This window comes from Podarcis muralis, chromosome 16 (assembly GCF_964188315.1).
Source record: "Podarcis muralis chromosome 16, rPodMur119.hap1.1, whole genome shotgun sequence".
NCBI classification, from domain to species: domain Eukaryota; kingdom Metazoa; phylum Chordata; class Lepidosauria; order Squamata; family Lacertidae; genus Podarcis; species Podarcis muralis.
The window spans coordinates 26,244,062-26,265,249 of NC_135670.1; the positions used below are offsets into that span (position 1 = coordinate 26,244,062).

Below are 21,188 nucleotides of genomic sequence, written 5' to 3' on the forward strand. Positions count from 1 at the left end.
GGATGCAACATTGGCTTAACGCCCTTGTTAGGCCACCCAGAATACCACAAGAAAATACTGTGCAAGCTTGAGCTTTTCCCGGAATTCTTCCTTAGGCAACCATTCATCGTACAACCAACCCCACCTCCTGCCCTGCTCTCCCCCGACCCCCGCCCTTCCTGGGAAACTTAGCGATGACATCACCGGACGGATCCTCTTGCACGTGCAGCGGCTAAGTGGGCAGGATCGGATGGCTCTGATTGGTCCCCGGCAGGGGGCGGGCGTTAGAAACGAGCCAGCGGGTTAGCGAGCGAAGACAGAAGCGGGGCGGGCGGCCACGGCCCAGTCCGGCGCTCCTATTGGTTAGAAATGATAGCCGAGGGAGGGCAGGGAAGTCAGCCGAGGCAAGCGATTGGTCGCTGCGGGGGAAAGAGGCGGGGCCCAGCTCCGCCGGGGGGGAGGGGGCGGGGTGCCGCCTGAAGGTCCAGGTGCGTCGTCGTCGTCGGTGTCCTTTCTGAGGCGGAGGGAGATGTGACCCACCCCGCGCTCCGTAGGGGCCGGATAACGTCACCCTCGGTTGCGCGGCTGGGCTTCGCTGAGGGGAAGCTCGGAGGAGGTTGTCCGGCCGGGGAGATGGACGGGGGGCTCGTAGCCGCGGCAGCGGCAGCAACAACGGGTAAGAGAAGCCAGTTGCTGAGGAGCCCGGCCCGGCCTTTCCCTGGCGCGCCCGCGCTCCCTCATCCTGTCCGGGGTGGGCGGGGCCGGAGCCTCGTTGCCGGGCAACGGGGAGGGGAAGGGCGGGCGGGGCCTCTGTATCCCAGCGCCCTGTTTCCATCGAAGGACAGCCAGGTGTTCCTAGTAAGCGAGCATGGCAGGAAGGCAGGCAAGGCCTCCACCGACCTGCTGGTCTTTTTGCCTGGACTGGATCGTGAGAACCGGGAGGGCTAGGCCGGCTCTTCCCCTCTCTTACTACTTTCGCAGGGGTACAAACAGCGAGTTGTTTAAATAAATGATTGTGTATACGTTGGGTTTTTAAAAAGCTAGGAGTTTTGTCCAACTAAGGGCAGAGGCACACCATACAGTGGTACCTCAGGTTACATACGCTTCAGGTTACAGACTCCGCTAACCCAGAAATAGTGCTTCAGGTTAAGAACTTTGCTTCAGGATGAGATCAAAAATCGTGCGGCGGCAGCAAGAGGCCCCATTAGCTAAAGTGATGCTTCAGGTTAAGAACAGTTTCAGGTTAAGAACGGACCTCCGGAACGAATTAAGTATTTAACCTGAGGTACCACTGTACGTTGAATACCACAATTCAACACGTTTAAAGTAAATCACTTCTCTGTAGCTCTGTGAGGGTGAAACTACAGTTCCCAGGATTGTGTACGGTGTGGCTGTGCCCCAAGTCCTATTCCAAGTAGACTCCTTGACATCTGTGAACATGAGTAACTGAAGCCCATTGGATCCATTGGCTTTTCTCTGAGTTTGACTTACTTGCTTTCAGTTGAAGGTTATTTTGGATGTATGCTTAATCTTGAGAATTTCCAAAGCTGCATGTAGTTTTTATTGGACAGCATCCATGCAGGCCTCTATAGCTGCTCCGAAGCAGGGGTGTGAAAGGATGAGAGTTGCTTCTTATTTCTGCCTGCCCATAATAAATTTTATACTAGTTTAAGCAACAATACCAAGATGGATGCTGAAGACAATTAAAAGGTCTTGGGCTGATCTCTAGTTCACTTACACCTGACTTGTAAATATGCTGGCAGTGTACTTAAATTTAAGTAGCTAAATCTGCAATCCCACTCTATTAAAACAAATGAGTGCTCTGCCATTGACTTTCAAATAGGCATTGGGTTGCATCTCAAATGTCATAGCTTCAGCTCAGCTGGCCTGGGGATTGTTGGCTCAGTTAATACAGTTTTAAGGCTAGCAAATGTAGACTGCCACTCTCCCCATCTGTGTTTCTGAATGGCTAAACTTACTTGCTTATTATTTCAGTGGTACCTCAGTTTAAGAGCAGTCCGGTTTAAGAACAATTTGGTTTTCAAACTCTGCAAAACCAGAAATAGTGTCTTGGTTTGAGAACTTTACATCGGTTTAAGAATGGTTTTGATTTAAGAACGGACTTCCGGAACGGATTAAGTTTGTAAACCAAGGTACCACTGTAATAAGTTTGTATACTGCCCTTCATCTAAAGATCACAGGGCACTTCACCTTTTGCATACACACCTTCTGTAACCTTTCTCTGTTGTCATGCTGACCAACATCTCTCATCAGGATGTATTCATTGATGTGACAGAAATGCTTCTCTAGATGGAAGCTGTAATTATTATTATCATCCTGGCAGCTCTCTAATTGTGCTTATCTCCAGAATGTACGTTATCAGGGCTGCGCTACTAGTATTCTGTCAGTTTATCAGATTGTGGTATCGTTGACAACAGCCATGGTGAAGCTGCTGCTTACAACACTTAAAAGTATTATGTGCTTTAGCCAAGAAGCTTTCAAGCTGCATTCCTAGAAATGGGGCCTTGAGATGAAATATTTCTCAGTGGTGGTGTTGGCCAACTTGGTGTCCTCCAGATGTTTTGGGCTGCAGTCCTCACCAGTCTAATGAGAGCACCAGTCATTGAAGCCAGACTTCCTGAAAATTATTTTTTCCATAAGTGTTCCCTTGTAATGAACAGCTGCTGAGGGAAGCTGGTGCAGGCATATGGGGTTGGACGTGGGAACAGATTCAACAGGTCTGCCTATCACAAGGCTGGGAAACCTATGGTCTTTCAGATGTTTCTGGACTCCAGCTCCCATCAGTCCTTGTCAGCATTGGCCAGTGGTCAGGGATGATGGGAGTTGTAGTCCAGCAACATATGGGCAGAGGTTCCCCCATCCTTGGCCTAGCACACCAGATGGACTCCCTAGGACACACCCCAGAATCCTTTGCACTGCAGTCACTGCTACTTTTTATGAAAGGAATGTCAGTAAGCAATGGAGAAATGAGGTGGCTGAAACAATTATTGTAAATATGTGGATTAGCTTGCTTTTGCAGAGTCATGCAGTGGGTGGCCACATGTTTGCATTGCACTAGGTATTTCCAAAACTAAGAAATTGCCTGCTATTCCCATTTACTGTGTCAGTTGAAATAACCTTTAATACAGACGTGAGCTGTGGTCCTCCAGAGGTTGGTTGATGAACTCCTACAACTCTCATCATCCCTTACTAGTGGGGCCATGCTGTCTGGGGCACTTGGGAGTCCAACAGGAACATGTAGAGAGCCACAGATTCCCCCTCCCTTTACCCTAATGCATATTTGAACAGTGATGTTATAGGAACAAAGGAAGCTGCCTTCTGACTGGGAGTGGCTTTGGGGGGTTTCAGGCAGGGGACATTCTGCACCTCTTTGGAGGAAGGCATCACCCCTTTGGGAATGTCCTAAGCAGCAGGAATGGGGACCTTAACTATTACCTCTAAGCGGCAGTTCTGCTGCTGATCTTGTAACTTCACAGCTCCAATGAAAAGTGTTGGATAATTTAAACACAAACTTTCCCCCTTACACTCCTCAATCCATGTGGATGGAAGAAGAAAGAAACTGGACCTTAAAAATTAGCTTGGGGAGAGGTGCATTGTGACCATTGGGCACCTAAATCTTGCTACATCTCCTGCCATCCAGGCTGTGATAGACCTTAATTCCCAGGCTCCTTAAGGCTATATTTAAGAATATCTGTGAGTGTCTCCCTAACAGCAGGTGTTAAGCTTGTAGTTCCACCACTAGTTTAGCTAAACAGGTAGCAGATCTTTCTGTCATACTGAATAACTGCTTTCAGGAGGGTTTGTTCTTGTGTAAGAGTGTAGGATCTGATAGCCTAGGTAGCTGGTGATATAGAAGTTCCCACATCAACTATGGTATGTGTGGTAGGTTAGGCTGAGAGGCAGTGATTGGCCCAAGGTCAACTGGTGAGCTTCATGGAAGAGTAGGGATTTGAACCCTGATCTCCCAGACTGGTTCGCTCTCTCCATACTGACTCGGCCTTTTCTTTTTTTTACAAATGTTTTCCATAAATAGGAAGGGTGTTTGCAAAAAACAGAGAGGAACTGATTAGGGGTGTGGTACTGAACTTGAAAACCATTTCTGCATGAGAAGGCGCAGTGAACTTTTTAGATAAGAGGATAGGGCTATCCATGACTACAAGCCGCAGTAGCTCTCTCCTAATAATATTTCTTACGTTTCAGTCCCACCCTTCCTCCCAAAGGAGCCCAGGGTGGCAAATGAAATTGTTAAAAAAGTACAATTAAAGCAAAAACATATCTGAAATATTTAAGAAGATTAAAAACATCCACCTCTAGAGGCGGTTGTGGGAATCATAAGCAGGGAGACTGCTGGTTTGCTCAAGTTCTTTTTGTGGGCTTCCTTTTGGGGCTTCTGGTTGGCTGCTTTGAAAACAAGACGTGGTGCTGATCTGATAGGCTCTTCTTCCATTCTTAAGAGAAGGTATGGTAACAGTAAAGTAAGATAAACATCTGAAGCCCAAGACTAGGCAAAAATCTTTGGGAGGTGGCTCAGTGGTGACTTCATATACAATGGGCAATAAGTTCTTTTCTTGCCTAGTAGCTACACCCCACCCTGTCCTGACTTTGTACAGCAAATTCAGCACTCTTGAGTGACCCTGAACAGATGCAGCCTCCCCTTTCTGCCAGGGTTTGGCAGGTTCATTTCTCGAGCCCTTTTCTGAGGGTTCAGAAGTCTCACTGGCAAGACATGGTGCTCCTTTCTGTGTCCTGCCCTGCCCTAGTGCATGGAACCTCCAAATAGGTTTGTGTTAGGAATAATCAGCACAGTTCCTATAAAACACTTGGGTGTGCAAAATGCTTCTTGTGTTCTCTTGGGAATTCTTCCAACAATCTTGTAGGCCAGTATTGTTATTCCCATGTTGCAGGTTGAGACAGCCAAGGCTTGAGAGAGCATGGCTTGTGTTGGCCCATTTAATTAGCTCATCACAGAGATTTGAACAATATCTGTTTATTTAAAATATTTTTACGTTGCCCTTTTAGCAGAGTTTCCAATGCAGTACACACACATACACACACACACACACAAAATCATATCACATAAAGTAGCATAACATGATATGATAAATTATAATTTTGTTGCTGCTTTAAAAAGCCCATTTAATAAAAAGTGTCTGAGCATCTTCTACGAGAAGTTTAAGCAAAAGTTCAGGACTATTGTAGTTCAGTGGCTGGCCATTCTGGGGCTGGCTCTTCATAAAAGAAACTCCTGCCCTCCCACCTCTCTTCTGGGAATCCAGTCCATTCATGTGTGCTGAGTTAGCATTCTGGGGCAAATGCCAGTGTTATTCTGTTGAATGCTTCCGAGTAATCTCCGGAAAGCAGTGAACCTCTTTCTGAGCTCAGGCGGCAGTTTGGACAAGTGTGGCTGGCTGCTATGTTTGCACAGTAAAAGTCTAATTTTTCTCTATAGTGCTTGATGAGGTAGGCAGGGATCTATTGGTAGATGCCTATGCAATTTGAAGTAGATCAGTGAGGACCTCTGACTCCCAGTTGCTTAGCAATTTTATTTATTATGTTTATATTCTACCTTAAAGGCTATAAGTCCTTCCAAGGTGGCTCACCATATCAGAATACATGAATGAAATCAATTGTAACACCAAAATAATTCCCCCCTCTAAATTACACTTCTGACATGAAGAAAGGTCATGGGGTAGCTAGAGTAGATTTTTGTGTGCAAATCCCCAGGTTAAGAGTCCTTTAGTCCTAAGTTTGTACATTTTGCATCTGGCTCAAGCTGGTGGGTCTCAGGCTTACAAGCAGATTCTTGCAAGCCTAAAGTCTGCCCACTCCTACTATAGAGACTTGCGTGTGTTGGAAGTTGCATTAGAAATAGGGGTCCACATATTTTGACAGACCTTGGTCACTAGCCGAAATCTGAGGTTCCCCCTCAGCTTTGGCGCCACTTGAAATCTGTTGCTGTCTCAGTACATTTGAGGCCCTGGGTGATTACTTTCCCTATACTCGATAAAAAAAAAAGGATGGTCTTCTTCCCTAGCAAACATCACCGGGGGACCTCTGCACCTTGAATTTTGCTTTGACCTGGCTTTATGATACTGCCACAGGATGCGTTGATGGCTAGTGGCTTAGATGGTTTAAGATGGGGCTAGTCAAATTCAGGGAGGAGGAAGCTGTCAGTGGAGGCTATGAGGTACTTCTCTGCATGTCCCATTCCAAGAGAAGTTTGGACACTGGGAAGGAGAGAATGGGCCTTTTCAATGGGCCTGCACCACTTGTGGAGCGCCCTCTCCAATAAAAGCCGCCTAGCACCTATACAGTTGTCTTTTGGGGTCTAGGTGAAGGTATTTTCATTCTCACAGTCATCTGAGCATCTATAAAACAACCATGTTTTTGTTTTATAGCAGACTATTGTAGATAGTAGGGACGCGGGTGGCGCTGTGGGTAAAAGCCTCAGCGCCTAGGGCTTGCCGATCGAAAGGTCGCGGTTCGAATCCCCGTGGCGGGGTGCGCTCCCGTTGTTTGGTCCCAGCGCTTGCCAACCTAGGAGTTCGAAAGCACTCCCGGGTGCAAGTAGATAAATAGGGACCGCTTACTAGTGGGAAGGTAAACGGCATTTCCGTGTGCGGCTCTGGCTCGCCAGAGCAGCGATGTCACGCTGGCCACGTGACCCGGAAGTGTCTCCGGACAGCGCTGGCCCCCGGCCTCTTGAGTGAGATGGGCGCACAACCCTAGAGTCTGTCAAGACTGGCCCGTACGGGCAGGGGTACCTTTACTTACTAGTGGGAAGGTAAACGGCGTTTCCGTGTGCGGCTCTGGCTCGCCAGAGCAGCGATGTCACACTGGCCACGTGACCCGGAAGTGTCTCCGGACAGCGCTGGCCCCTGGCCTCTTGAGTGAGATGGGCGCACAACCCTAGAGTCTGTCAAGACTGGCCCGTATGGGCAGGGGTACCTTTACCTTTACCTATTGTAGATAGAACACTTTTAGTGTGCACTATAGTTTTAATGGATATGTTTGCTGTGCATTGTGTTTTGGTATTTTACTCTTTGTTGTGAGTTGCTTTGAGATGTCTTTGGTCATGTGTCATGGCAAATAAACAAATATCTATGGAACCTCCAGCTTCAGATGCACTATGTGTCAGAAGGCCAGCTGCCAGGGAGCCAAGAATAGGAGCAGGCCTTTATGCCCTGCTTGTGAGCATCTGGCGAGCGACTGTGGGAAGCAGGGCACTGGACTTGAAGGGCAGCATAGTTTTTTCTTCCCCCAACTTATGTCCTTAATACGTCTTTGCCCTCTTGTGCCCAGGTGAAGAGGAATGGCGGTGCCTGGGATGTGGGAACAGCATTGCAGCCGGCCAGCGACTCTACAGGACTGTTAATGAGGCATGGCACATTTCCTGTTTCCGGTAGGTGAAATCAACCCTGGAGCCTTGCCTTTCTTGGAAGTCTGACCCTACTTTCTTAGCATGGGTGGGCTTGATTCCATGAAAGATTATACCATTATAAAGGTGTTTGGGTTGTATCCAGCTAAGCCATGCTTGAACATCAATTAGTCAAAAAGTCCATTGACTTTAGGACACAGGCTACAGTCACACCATACATTTACAGCACTATGATACCACTTTAAACAATAATGGCTTCCCCCAAAGAATCCTGGCAACTGTTGTTAAGAGTGCTGAGAGTTGTTAGGAGACCTCTGTCCATCCGTCCATCCCCCACTGAGCTACAATTAAATCCTAGAGTGGTTTAACAATCCCTCTTCCCAGGAAACTCTGGGAATTGTAGTTCTGGGAGGGGAATGGGAGTCTCTTAACAACTCTCAGCACCCTGAACAAACTATAACTCCCAGAATTCTTTGGGAGAAGTCATTATTTTTTAAAGTGGTAACACGGTGCTTTAAAAGTATGGTGTGAATGAGTCCAGAGTCTGACTACATTCCCTTCATCTTTAAGGGGCTGCTAGACACTTTGTTCTTTTTGCTGCAACCTCTCTGGAAACTGTTACAGAGGTTTAGAAGCAGTAGATGACTTCTGGGTCCTGCCTACAGGAGGGTTTGGGTGGCCTGTCCTCTCTGCTTTCCCCTCTAGGAGAAAACATCTCTGTTTTTGAATTTCCTTTAAGACCTGATCTGTGGATTTATGCATATTTATTCTGCTTCCCCTGTCCCATCTGCTTGCTTTTTTTTAGTGTTTACTGTGATTTAATTATGTTATTAATGGAGTTTGTGCTTTTATCTTCTTTTTTGCTTTATTGTATTTTTGCATCATTAATAGAAAAGTGTGGTCAAAATATTAAAAATGAAACTAAACGCAGCTTGCTGACCACTCAGGTGCGGACAGTGAGCTGACCAAACTGTTCCTTGCTGTTCTGGCAAAACCAGCAATAATTTGGTAGCTTGTTCTCCACCTTCTGCTCACCCTGGTGAATGCTGCTGTCACCCTCTGGGGAGCCCCACCTTCCTTTTCAGCTTGGAGCTGGGAAGAGGGTGGTGACAACAGTTTCATTGAGCTTTGGAAGTTGCAATGCTTCCCTGTTCTGTTCCAAGCTGGAAAGGACGATGGACCTTCTGAACACTAGAAGTGTAAAATTATTGGAGAAATTGAAACATTGCACGTCTCTGAGAAGGTGAAAAAGCAAACCGTTGAATTCTCCTGAAATGCATTTGTGGTGCTATTGCTCTTATGACTTTCCAGCTACAGTGAGCAAAAATGGCTAGTGTTGAAAGGAACTATATCTGTGTTTGCTTATGAGTCAGGCACTGGTATGCACTTTCCCTCCCCCATCTGCTTTTGCCTTTTGCACCTCTAAGGTTTCCTATTGTGAGGGTGATGTTAAAGTTCCCTTGTGTAACTGTAAATTGGAAGGCTGAAAGCAGCCGCAGCCCCTTCTCCCGTTGGTGGGTGTGTAGTCGTCTTCACATGGGAGCCTGTGAGAGCAGAAATGCCGGCTGGCTGGCTGGCTGATGAGCAGCCCAGATTGTGCTATGGGCTAGATAAATGACGGACTTGTGCCCTGTGCATCATGCCACCCACATTCTGGGGTGCTCTAGTCAGCAGAAGCAGCAACTGGTGGAGTCTCTGTCCCTCCTGGGTTGACTACCAAGACCTGCAGCTGTTGAATGGTCAATCTTTGTGCTGGTTTAAGTGTGTTGGGTCGCGGGTGGCGCTGTGGGTAAAAGCCTCAGCGCCTAGGGCTTGCCGATCGAAAGGTCGGCGGTTCGAATCCCCGCGGTGGGGTGCGCTCCCGTTGCTCAGTCCCAGCGCCTGCCAACCTAGCAGTTCGAAAGCACCCCCGGGTGCAAGTAGATAAATAGGGACCGCTTACCAGCGGGAAGGTAAACGGCGTTTCCGTGTGCTGCGCTGGCTCGCCAGATGCAGCTTTGTCACGCTGGCCACGTGACCCGGAAGTGTCTGCGGACAGCGCTGGCCCCCGGCCTCTTGAGCGAGATGGGCGCACAACCCTAGAGTCTGTCAAGACTGGCCCGTACGGGCAGGGGTACCTTTACCTTTAAGTGTGTTACCATTTTTTACTGTTATGTGTATGTATACATTCAAGATTAAAGTTGTTTAGTACAATCGTACATATATATGATAAGTGCCAAGTAAAAAATTTAAATCAGAGACCCGCTAGCTACTCAAGATAGATATTTTCTTAATTACCTACATAAGCTTGGCAACACTGAAAATTTTCCAGCAGAGATGTAAAGATTATGAAGGAGAAGGTGCCTGCTTAATCTCTATTAATAGAGCTGGGTCTCTGACAGTAAAGGTTTGGTTTCTTCTTGCTGTTAAATGAGCCTTGCTAGCTTGGGACATGACCAGCAATGCTCCTGCAGATGAGCTCAGTGATCAAGCTGGCATATAAGGGTATGTGATCCCTAATGTTCAGGGATTTGTACATTTATAATAGATTAACTTTATTTGCAACTGGTGGTCTGATGGATGCTAGGGTCTCCAAACCCTTGGAGCTAAGCAGGCTGGCTTGACTTCCCGCTCCTTGGGTCAGTGGTTGAAATGATATTTTCTGCAGTGATATTTATTTTACAAAGCACCTATAACACTAGGATCTGTATAATGATTGTGAAGGCAGAGCATAGTCCCTGTGGCTAGTAGACATTGATAGTCTTATCCTCCATGAATTTGTCCAATCCTCTTTTAAAGACATCACTCCCTCCTACGAGAGCAGATTTCATAGTTTTAACCATGCATTGCGTGCAGAAGTTATTTCTTTTATCTGCCCTGAATTTTACAACTTCTAGTGTTGCGAGAGAGGGAGAAAAAAAATGGCAGTCCTCCTTTCCAACTGTCTGGACTGCTTTGTCCGTTATGTGTAGCCGAAGGAGCCCTTGGAAGGGCTTTGCAGGGGCTGTAGCCACTGCAGGGGACACTCCTCATGTCCTTTGAGTGGAAATGACTCAATTCCGCCCGTCCTTGACTTCCTTATGGTTGCATCGAGTTCTTACGCACTCTGCAAAAGAAGAAGACCTGGTTGTGTCGGGAAAAGAAAAATCCCTGCCAAGTACTCGAGCCCAGGGATCCGTGTGCCCTGCAGTTAGACAACGTCCCGCTGCCAGCTGCAATCTCTGCTTTCCTTTTTGTTCTCTGAAAAGGACTCAGGACGCTTCACAGTTTGTGTTCAACAGTTGCAACAGAGAAAATGTTCCCCATCCCAGAAAGCAAAAGCACAACCCTTTTCCTTGCTTGGAGGAGAGTGGCGAATGGGTGGTTGTTTGTTTTAGCACACGGATTCCCCCTTGCCCTCCCTCCCTCCCTCCCTCTCTATGCTTCTTGCTTGCTTTGAACATTCCCGTGCCAAAGTTTTAAGAGGCTGCTGCTGGTGGTGGAAAGTCTTTGGCAGCTCGGAGCTGCAAGTTCCGGCAACTCAAGTGGAGGCTGTTGACAGGCTTCCTGGAGGGATTAGCTGACTTCTTGGCCTGGCGCGGAATCACACTCATGTGTTAGCTGCCCCTTCTGCCAGGCTCCTGAGCTCTGTTCCAGAGGGCTGCCCTGCACATTGTTTGTGCCACTTGGGGCCAGACCTCTGTAGTGTGTGAATCCGCCTACGGCAGCCTTCTCCATCCTGACAGCTTCCAGATGTTCAGGACTCCCAAGACCCATTGGCCCCAGCATCATACAGCCATGCTACCTGGGGGTGATCAGAACTGTAGTCCAAAACATCTGGAGGAGGGCACCAGGTTGGAGAAGGCTGGTCTAAGGATAAAGACAATGCTATGATTCTATGAATTTGGACCATGGTTTGTTGTCAGCAGACAGACCATAGTTAACCTGCCAGGCAGGGTTCACACTCAATGCTATAAGCCGTGGTTTACTTAACTGCGGCGTAACACTTTGTGCGGTATCTCTACAGAGCCTTGGAATGTAAAGCAGCAGAAGAAACTTTGCCTCTCCCCTCGTTCCCTCTTTGAATGATTCTGGCTGCTACAGGGAGCTCTACCTGATGTGCCCCTGGGGAGAGATTGGAACTCCTGCAAGCTAATAATCTGTTGGGTGTGCCTCCTAGGAGCGGTTGCCAAGTGGCAGCGCCCCTGTGTCCCCATGAGCTGTGCTAACAAGCGAGCGCTCACGAGCGGCTTGCAGGTGGAGGAGCAAGAGAAGGTCTGTTTTGCTGAGCTGCTGAGAGCCAAACTCGGTGTGATTAGGCTGCAACTGAACTTCTGTGGTGTGAGATAGGTTGGGGGTGCATAAGGAGGAGAAGTTGTATCCCTGCCTGCTCTTAGTAGGATGCCGTGCCCAGAACTAGTTCCTAAAGGAAGGAAAAATAACTTTAGACTGAAAAAGCAGATTTGGGGAGGGGTCCACTCGCCCCATTCTGCATGCTCTGTTTGGCAGCTGTCCCAAATCTCCTTGATTTGAGGTTTTTACGTGGAGGTTGAATGACCATCTGTCTGGGGTTCTTTAGCTGCGAATCCTGCATTGTAGGGTGTTGGACTAGATTGCCCTTGGGCAGGCTTCCTCAAACTCAGCCCTCCAGATGTTTTGAGACTACAGTTCCCATCATCCCTGACCACTAGTTCTGCTAGCTAGGGATCATGGGAGTTGTAGGCCAAAAACATCTGGAGGGCTGAGTTTGAGGAAGCCTGCCCTTGGGGGTCCCTTCAAACTCCACAATGCAATGATTCTATCTGGCACCCTCAGGATACAGTGGTACCTCGGGTTAAGTACTTAATTCGTTCCGGAGGTCCGTTCTTAACCTGAAACTGTTCTTAACCTGAAGCACCACTTTAGCTAATAGAGCCTCCTGCTGCTGCAGCGCCGCCGGAGCACGATTTCTGTTCTCATCCTGAAGCAAAGTTCTTAACCCAAGGTACTATTTTTGGGTTAGTGGAGTCTGTAACCTGAAGCATATGTAACCTGAGGTACCACTGTATTTATGACTCCCAATGCCCACCCACCTTGGCCATCTCAGGTCAGGTTAGGTCTGATGGGAGCTGTAGTTGAAAACATCTGGAGGGCACCAGCTTGGGTAAGGCTGAAGCTGGGATACAGCAAACTGGGTCGCTCTTCCTTACAATCTTTCCTCTGCCTTTGTCTTCTGGGGCAGGTGGGCCCTGTCGGCTTGACACCCTTTCAAGATAAGCCCCGGGTGTCCCACGTGAGACGCTTCCTGCCTGTGTTGGGATGTGATTTTATTTTTTTTAATAATGGGGTAATTGCTCATAATCGCTCACTTCAAAAGCTGAACTTCCTGGTGCGTGCATTCTTCTCTTTAACAATGCAAGCGGGTGCAGAGCTCCTGGCTGCCTCCGGCTTGGCCTCTGGGGTGATCTTATTTACAGTTTTAACCTGTGGTGCTCTGGAGGGCTTGGCTCTTGTTGCGCTTCCCTGATAGTCTGCTGTCGGTTTCCCGGCCAGCTCTGCCCCTGCCATGAGTGTGTGTGAAGGCCTGGTATCTGGGGGCGGCATTGTTGCCAGCCACGTCTGCCACTGTGGGTGGGACTGGTAGAGGGAGCTTGCGGGGCGCCAGTCCACTGGTTTATTCTGCTGTTCCCTTCACAGTTGTTCTCGCCACAACAGTCCAATCTATCGTCTTTGCCATGAATATAGCAGGGATGTGTGTGTCTGGCAGCGGTGGGGTGAACGCTGACTTCAAAAATGTCTCCTGCCTGGAAAAAATCTCTGATTCTTCCTCCCTTTCCTGTCAAATAGCCCCTGCCTCAGTTTAATGGGTCACGCATCCATGCTCCATAGGAATTTAATTATTCCTATGCTCTTTCGCTGATCATTGTTTGTTTCTTTTAAGAGGATTTGTCTTTTTGCACATACCCCTTCCCTAAACAATCTTGGGAATTGCAGTTTAGCCCTCAAAGAGCTACAGATCCCAGCACCCCTAAAGTATTTTTATGTGAATCTTTATATTGGTTTTTGAATTATCGTTATATATTACGTAAACTGCTTGGAGATTTCTTTCTTTTTTGGAGATTTCTTTCTTTTTTTATTAGTGAGTGCTATTAAATATATATAAAGAAATAATGTTGATAAATCCCCTCCAGACACACGCAAAATAATTTGTACGTACAGAAGCTTTTCTCTTGTGAGAGAAGGGTAGGGTTCAGTCTGGCCTGTTCCTTGGGCAACAGTTAATGTGTCACCAAAGGAACTGCAAGGAATGTGCCTGGGGTCTCTCTTCTCCTGAGGCATCTGGAGGTGGTCTCTGCATTTTTCAGCTCTTCGCATCTCAATGGCAATAGCTTAGGGGCACATTCCTGACTGCCCTTGGCTCCCCATCCTTAGCTGCCTGGCTAGCTGTGCATTCAAGTGCAGGAACTGCCTCAGCTAGTATAATCACCAAATCTTGGGGCAGGAATTGAGGGGAAAGGGCCTTGCTAGTGTTTCCAGCTTCTTAAACCAAAGGTGCAGGATCACTACTGTGCTGGAGCTCTGTGCTGTCAAATAGTGTTGTCCCTCCCTGAAATGAGCTGCAATGATTTTGCTGGAAGGGTCGTAGCTCAGTGGTAGACCATGCAGAAAGTTCCAGATTCAATCCCCAATGGCATCTCCAGGTTAAGGCAGAGAGAGGCCTGTCTTGAAACCCTGGAGAGCAACTGCCGGTCAGAGCTAGATGGACCAAGATTCTATCTCCGTGTAAGACAACTTTCTATGTTCACTAAGCTCACAGGAGTGCAGGCTGAAGCCATTCTTGACCAAGGAATCACAGCGACAATGAGCAGGTTACCCAAGAGAAGAATCACTGTTTCCGTGTACGTTTTTCTTGCTTCTTTTAATATGTTTTGGCTGTGTAAACACCATACATTTAAAGCACATTTAAAACACATTCCCCTCCCAGCAAAAAAAAATAAATCACAGGAGCTGTAGTTTATTGCTAACACAGCTGCAATTTGCAACACCCTTAACAAACTACAATTCCCAGGATTCTTTGGGAGCGGGGTGCTTTTAAAGTATGGTGCGCATGCAGCCTGTGGGCTTCATCCCTGTGAGAGAAACACAACCTAAAGGGAGTTGTGCAGATAATGCAAAACAAATGGGAAGCAAATGTATGCCAGCTTTGCACTCATCCAGTCATGAGAAAAGATCCTCAGAGCAGAAATGTAAGACCCTATGCAAGACCCAATGATTTAAAGGTGAGTTTATTTAACTGATGATGATCTGAGCACCTTATGAAGCAACGATAAGAGATTGGAGGCAAAGGGACCTTGGAATGACACCTGTAGAAGCTTCTTAGCTTTACGTCGGTAAAGCTTGATCTTTCTGGAAGTGGCTCAGAAATGTTAGAAGATCTATAAGCAGTGGACTAATCAATGTCTAAACAACGAAGAGCTTTGTGGCACCTAAAAAAAGGCAAAGTACCGTATTTTTTGCACCATAACACTCACTTTTTTCCTCCTAGAAAGTAAGGGGAAATGTCTGTGCGTGTTATGGAGGAAATGTCTACGGGTGGCATGCCTACGGATTTTCCTCCTCTAAAAACTATGTGCGTGTTATGGTCGGGTGCGTGTTATAGAGCGAAAAATACGGTAGTACATGTCGAATCACACTAAATTGATTATTTGTTCTTTATTGGGCAATGAAGTGTTATCTTCCCTGCTTCCTGCTGTGCGTGCAAATTTGTGTGTGGAAGCTGCTTTGCAGGTCTCTCTTCAGAAGCAGATCAAGTTTTATGATAAATATATTTCCTGTTTATAGAGAATCTCATGAAGCCAACACTCCAAATGGAATCTCTTAGCAGGGCTTTTAGCTGTCTTAGTTTCTTATAGTTTTCGCGCTGGGCTCTTGCAAGTTGGCCTCTCATGCAGGAGTGCTGTTTGCTGTTAATCACACGGCAGGACATCATAAATTTAGACTTGAGGATTATCTATATGGATCTTTTTAGATCAAGTGGGGGCAAATTTCAGCTCATGAATTCAAACACTGGGGCAAATACTCTTTGCTGTTCTTTCTTTGTCCTGCCTACTCCCCCCACCCCAAAAAAGTTGAGAATGTGAAGCCAATAAGGGACTTGCCAATTATTCTGTGGCAGTTTTTGTTCATGGTATGGAACTAATAATCCAAAAGGGGCTGGGATATGAGGAGGGCATGGAAAAGAGGAGTGCATTCCTAGACGCAAACTCACTGCATTGTTTCTGTTTCCAGTGGAGCTCTGTGCAAATGGTCAGGAGGAAAGACTCCCTCTTCCTGAAACAGATGGACTGTGTCAGGATTTATGACCCTGGTGTCACTGACTCTGCACTTTACAGCCGGCTTAAAAGCCCAGCTAAGTGGAAGATCCTGGCAATTTACGGAGGTTATTTTTCCATAAATGTGGCTGGCTGTCGTGTGTGTGTGTGTGTGTGTGTACATACACATGCCTTGCAATTCAACTCCAGTTTTTAGGAAACTTTAGCCACAGGTGTCAACCCAGCACCTAATGTGCTTCTGTTCTCCGCCACCAAGCCTGCCCTTATCCTGAAAGGAAACCTCTTAAAAAATCTGCAGCATCTGGATTTCAACTTCATAGCCCTAATGTGTCAACAGACTCTGCAGCAGCAGGCTTTGGGTGCCAGAGTGCAGCAGGCAGAAGCAACCCCAGTGGAAAGTTCTTCTGTGCAGGCTCCACTGAAATGAATGAAAACAATGGGAATGATGATTTCACGGGGGGCTTGCGCAGGAGAAATTCCTGGTACATCGTAGCCCATGTCACCTCGAGATACTGTTTGGCTTTTCCATCTTGGGCACCCAAATGTTGCCTTGTCTAATATGAAATGCAACAGGGTTAAACTAGAACTCATTGTCCTTTACAGTGGTACCTCGGGTTACATACGCTTAAGGTTACAGAGTCCGCTAACCCAGAAATAGTGCTTCAGGTTAAGAACTTTGCCCCAGGATGAGAACAGAAATTGTGCTCCGGCGGCGTGGCAGCAGCAGGAGGCCCCATTAGCTAAAGTGGTGCTTCAGGTTAAGAACAGTTTCAGGTTAAGTGCGGACCTCCAGAACAAATTAAGTACTTAACCCGAGGTACCGCTGTATATTCAACAAGGCAACATTTCCTGGGGAATAACATAATGTAATGCCCAACGGGTCAGAGCACTGGGGAACATACATAATCCTTTGTAAATCACTTAAATAATTTTAAATCAAGGAAGCAGTATAAAGATTTAGTTTTTAAAAAACACACATTTAGATTTTTCTGCTTTGCCCTGTCCCAAGGACTTGAGGGATGTTGCAGTGTATCTCTTTTATCCTTGCATCCTGTCTGAGGCAGGTTGCAAGACTGAGAGCTGTCAGCTTGCCCAAGGCCATTCTGTGGGCTTCATGGCATTTGAGCCTGGGGCCCCCTTGTTGAAGCACCATCAGAACAGAACTGTTCACAGGCATGGGTGGTGACATAACTGCATTCACAACTAGATATGCTTTCCCAGTTGCCTTTCCTTTTTGGCTAACAAAGAAGAATGCTTGAACTTGAAGGTTTGTACGATTTAAAAAAAAGAAAAAACCCTGGCATAGCACTCGCCTCGGTTAGTTCTCTCCCTCCATTCCCTGGATTTTAGGACAAAGAGGCATCCATGCTGCACAGGAAACTTTTCAAGACGAGGCAGCCTTGAGAAGCATACCTGATTGATTGATTGATTGATCTTTCTCTCCCTCCCAGCGCTAAAATCTGTGTAAGGGGATTGAGTGATGGTTTGTTAGGGAACGACAGGAGGACATTCAAGCCCCGATTGTGGGCTTCCCAGACGTCACTGGCGGGCGAATGTGGGAAGCAAGGTCCTTGAGAGCCAGTATGGTTCTGTGGTTAGAGTGTTGGACTAGGACCTGGGAGATCAGGGTTCAAACTTCCATGCAGTCATGTGAAGCTCACTGTGTGACCCTGGGCCAGTCATTAATGCAAATCCTAGCCTATCTCATAGCGTAGAATAATAGAGCTGTAGAGTTGGAAGGGATCTTGATGGTCATCTAGTCCTGCAGTGCAGGAAACCTTTGCCCAACGTGCAGCTTGAACCCACAACCCTGTGGGACCCGCAAGCATAAATGCCCAAAAGTTCAGCAGAAATCCTCCGTTGTTATCACCTGGGATCGGATGTTCAGATAAGGAGGGGAAATATACAGAACCTGTTTCCCTACTCCTCCAACCCCATGATTCATAACCATTTCCAGAGGAAAGCTATGGTGGATGGTATCAGAGAGGTCAAGGAGCGTTAATGCCTCTGGTCTCCCAGCAAAGGGCAACGGAGGCAGCTCCTGCGCCCAAACCAAACCTAAATCTCCACTTGAAATGGATCCAGGAAATCATAAAGTGTTGGCAACCACTCACGTGAGCTCCTGGCCTGGGAAGGAAATGTTATCTGCTAAGTGATAACTGTTCACCTCTTCTGTGTCTGAGGCAGGTCTCCTTAGGAGCAGGCATGTCACAGCTGGGACCCCACCCCCCACCACATTCTTTCCCAGACAGGCATTTAGCATCTCTGAAGCTCAGCTGGCTCCTGCTACATGCAATAAGTCAAAAGGGACGAGGCTGGCTCCTGTTGGTCAGTACCCTTCCACCTCCTCAAGCCATAAGAAGTGAAAGTCGTAGCATCAAAGTTGAGGCAGGTGGTGTCTGGATACCTCCTTTGGCTCCTCTGCGTTAGCCATGGTATTCAGTGGTGAAAGTGTTTGGTCACATCCACACCAACCATTCAGTGTGCATGTGAGGCACGTGGGTCCGCCCCACCAAGAATCCTGGGAGCTGCCATTTGCCCCCACCCTTAACAAACTACAACTCCCAGGATTCATGTGGGGAAACCATGTGCTTTAAATATATGGTGTAGATGTGTCTTGCAAGGCTCTGTCAAACCTTTTGGAGCATATGCTACTGAGGGTTACGTCCCGTTTCCTTGGCTGGGAAAGGTGAAGATGGTGTTGAGGAGCCACCATCGCCACCACGGAGTCAACTTGACAGTGAGCTTTGATTACTGTCTCGATCCTGCAACTTCAGACTGCTGTGGTGCATTGGTTTGTGGTTTTTTTGCGGAGGAGGGAGGTTTGTGCCTTGCAGGTCCGTGAATTCCACCTTTTGTAAATGAGTTGTTGCTATCCCCTGCTAATCATGTTAACTATCCACCTCACTCCTGAAAAGAGGAGCTCCTCCTCCTGTTCCCTCCACCCTCTACCCTTGGGCTAGAACTGGAGGAGGAGGAGGAGGAAGCATGACAACAACTGCTCTAGCCTTGGGCGGGCACAAGGCTAATGACACTGCTCTCCCTTGAGGGGCTCCCAGTTGAAACAGCCTCCTCCTAAGGCTGCTGCTCCCCTTGCGACCATGAGAGCCAGGGGAATCCCAGCGGAGAGCAACCCGCCCAGGACCTGGCACTCCCCTGCGCTAGCAGCGAGGCACCCGAATCGGCAGGAGGCAAAGTGAACCCTTTTCCATGGCCGTCTTGGCTGCACGGTAGAAGCCGTCAAACAGGTTTGCGTCTGAGCTGGTCTAGCCAGCACTCCGGAGATGGGAAGCTACTTGTCTGCTCCACCTTCCTTCCTTCCAAAGGAGCCCTTTCGGTAAGCCATGCTCAGTATGTGGCCAGGGGGCAATGGGGGGCAGCTTCCTTTCCACCACCCCTCACCCCACTCCTAGACTGTTAGGTGTGTTTCTACCCAGTAACCTACCTGCCTGGTAGAAATCTTTCAGGTAGGAGGGCGCAGTCTGTATGCTTTCTTACCTGCTTAAGGTGGGGTGAGACGTGATAGGTTGCTAGCAGCATTTGCAGGTTCATTTGGGTGTGTGTGTTGTTTTTCAACCTACAGCACCTGAAGCCTCATGTCTTGTTTGCCGGTGTGGTGTGTTAAATGATGGCAGGAGTTGTCTAACAGAAACCTTGTGGCCATAAAGTTCGCTGGGTGACTTGGGGCCAGTTTAAGTCAGAGACTCTAGGAGGGATTCAAGCTGGTGCTGTACCTATCAGATTTCAGATGCGTGGATGAGCTGAGTATAGCTTTTGAGCCGGGTTTCCATAAACCTCTTTCGTTTCCAAAGCAGCCCCCTCCCCTCCTGGATTATTGCTTGTTTTGAGCCTGTCTTTCAAGTGAGCACCAGGCGTCAAGCCCTTCACTCCCACCTTGAGGGGTTTGTTCCCTGCCAGGAAGCAAGTGAAACTTGTGGCTAGTGGTGAGGTGGGTAAATTGTGTTGGAATCTCATAAAAAAATTGAGTGCCACAAGGCAGACATGCAAATGGTTAGGAAGAACTTGGGGAATCTGCTTTTAGGACTTGATCCCTCCCTGTGAAGTGTGTGTGTGTTACTTTATTTGTTTCATTTTATTCACCTAACAATCTAAATGCCACCTGATTTGTAAACAGAACCCCTAAGCAGTCTGCAAAAAAGCAAACAAATAAAACAAACATTAAAATGGTCAACGGAAAGCAAAGTTAAAAATAGGTATTTTAAATTTTTCAAAATATAATTAAAGCCAACAGACAGTTTAAAACACATGCCAACATGTCTGGGTGGGTTTGCCTGAATGAAGACGTTTTAAGCAGGCACCTAAAGGAATGCACCCGCCTGATGTCAGTAGACAGTGAGTTCTAATAGATCAATTTCTTACAAGCCTGGAACAAATACTATGGAGCACCCGCAGCCGTGCCAGTTCTGCAGGTCGGAGCAGTCAGGTGGGCATTAGTTTCTCACGCGTGCCCTTACACAATTAGCATAAAAGTTATCCAGTGTCTGTTAGAATATGCCTCCCATTCCCCTTGTGTGCCTGCTCCTCTCCTCCCCCCACTTTAATTGCAGCTGCTTCAGGAATGTGCTTCTGACACAGGACAGACTCAGAAGCATTTATTTCATCACACACTTCCATCTGTATGTAGAAGTGGGAAAGATTCCTGCCTGAAATCCTGGAGAGCTGCTGCCAGTCAGTGTGGACAGTAATAAGCTAGATGGTTCAATGGTCTGACTTGGGATAAGGCAACTTCCTATGACTTTGTAATCTGCAAGAGAGCAAGTACTTAGATTTTATTTTTTAAAAAACCAATATTGGCCATGAGCTTCTTGAGTGAGGGTGTGGACTTAGGCAAGCTATCATTTCTGAGCCACTCCTCATTCCCATCTGAAATAGGGTCTGCCTTAACATGGTGACTGCAATGATTGTGGAAATACTCACACGGTGTGCTCTGAACGCTTAGGAACAGCACCGTAAAAATAATCCTGCTCAGTCAGTTGAGCATGAGACTCTTACAGGGTTGTGGGTTCGAGCCTTACATTGGGCAAAGGATCCTGCATTGCAGGGGGTTGGACTAGATGACCCTTGGGATCCCTTCCAGCACTGTGATTCTATGCAGCGCATAGCTGTGTGTGAAGCTAAAGCACTTGTTATTTCACTCACATTCTGGAAGCAGCCTTGGGAATGTGCACTGGGCTTCTGCAGGCCTGGGCGGACTTCTGTGAATTTGCCCTGCCTGGATTTGTTTACTGTGACGTCACAAGGGATGGGTTTTCTTAATGCGCCTCAGCCCCTCACCTTTCCCCCAGAATTGTGTTGCACCAGCAGCCCCCTTTCAACTTTCCTCAGCTTCCTAGAATTTGTAACGTGCAACCTCTGTAGATAAAGCAGCACAGAAGGATAACCAGCTTTGGCAAAGCAAATTGCAATGCCTAGAATTTCGCTCAGTGGACGAGAGCCGATCTGGAACTCCTCCTTTGGTTTCTGGTGTCCTGAGCAACCTTCCCCAACCTGGTGCCCTCCAGGTGTTTCGGGCTACAGTT

At 47.5% G+C, this 21,188-nt stretch overlaps 1 protein-coding gene across 4 annotated transcripts in view; it reads left to right on the forward strand.

The window, feature by feature from the left end:
• Window positions 1–434: 434 nt before the first annotated feature.
• Window positions 435–21,188, forward strand: part of LIMK2 (LIM domain kinase 2) — a 46,394-nt gene continuing 25,640 nt past the window's right edge. For 2 of the 4 annotated variants that reach the window (XM_028709018.2, XM_028709020.2), the window contains exons 1-2: window positions 435–655; window positions 7,303–7,402. In XM_028709018.2, the coding sequence (XP_028564851.2) occupies window positions 613–655; window positions 7,303–7,402 (143 nt within the window). In that variant the 5' untranslated portion in view covers window positions 435–612. Of the gene's footprint in view, window positions 656–7,302; window positions 7,403–18,657; window positions 18,986–21,188 lie in introns of those variants that run through there. The other 2 variants (XM_028709021.2, XM_028709019.2) reach the window with 2 other exon arrangements.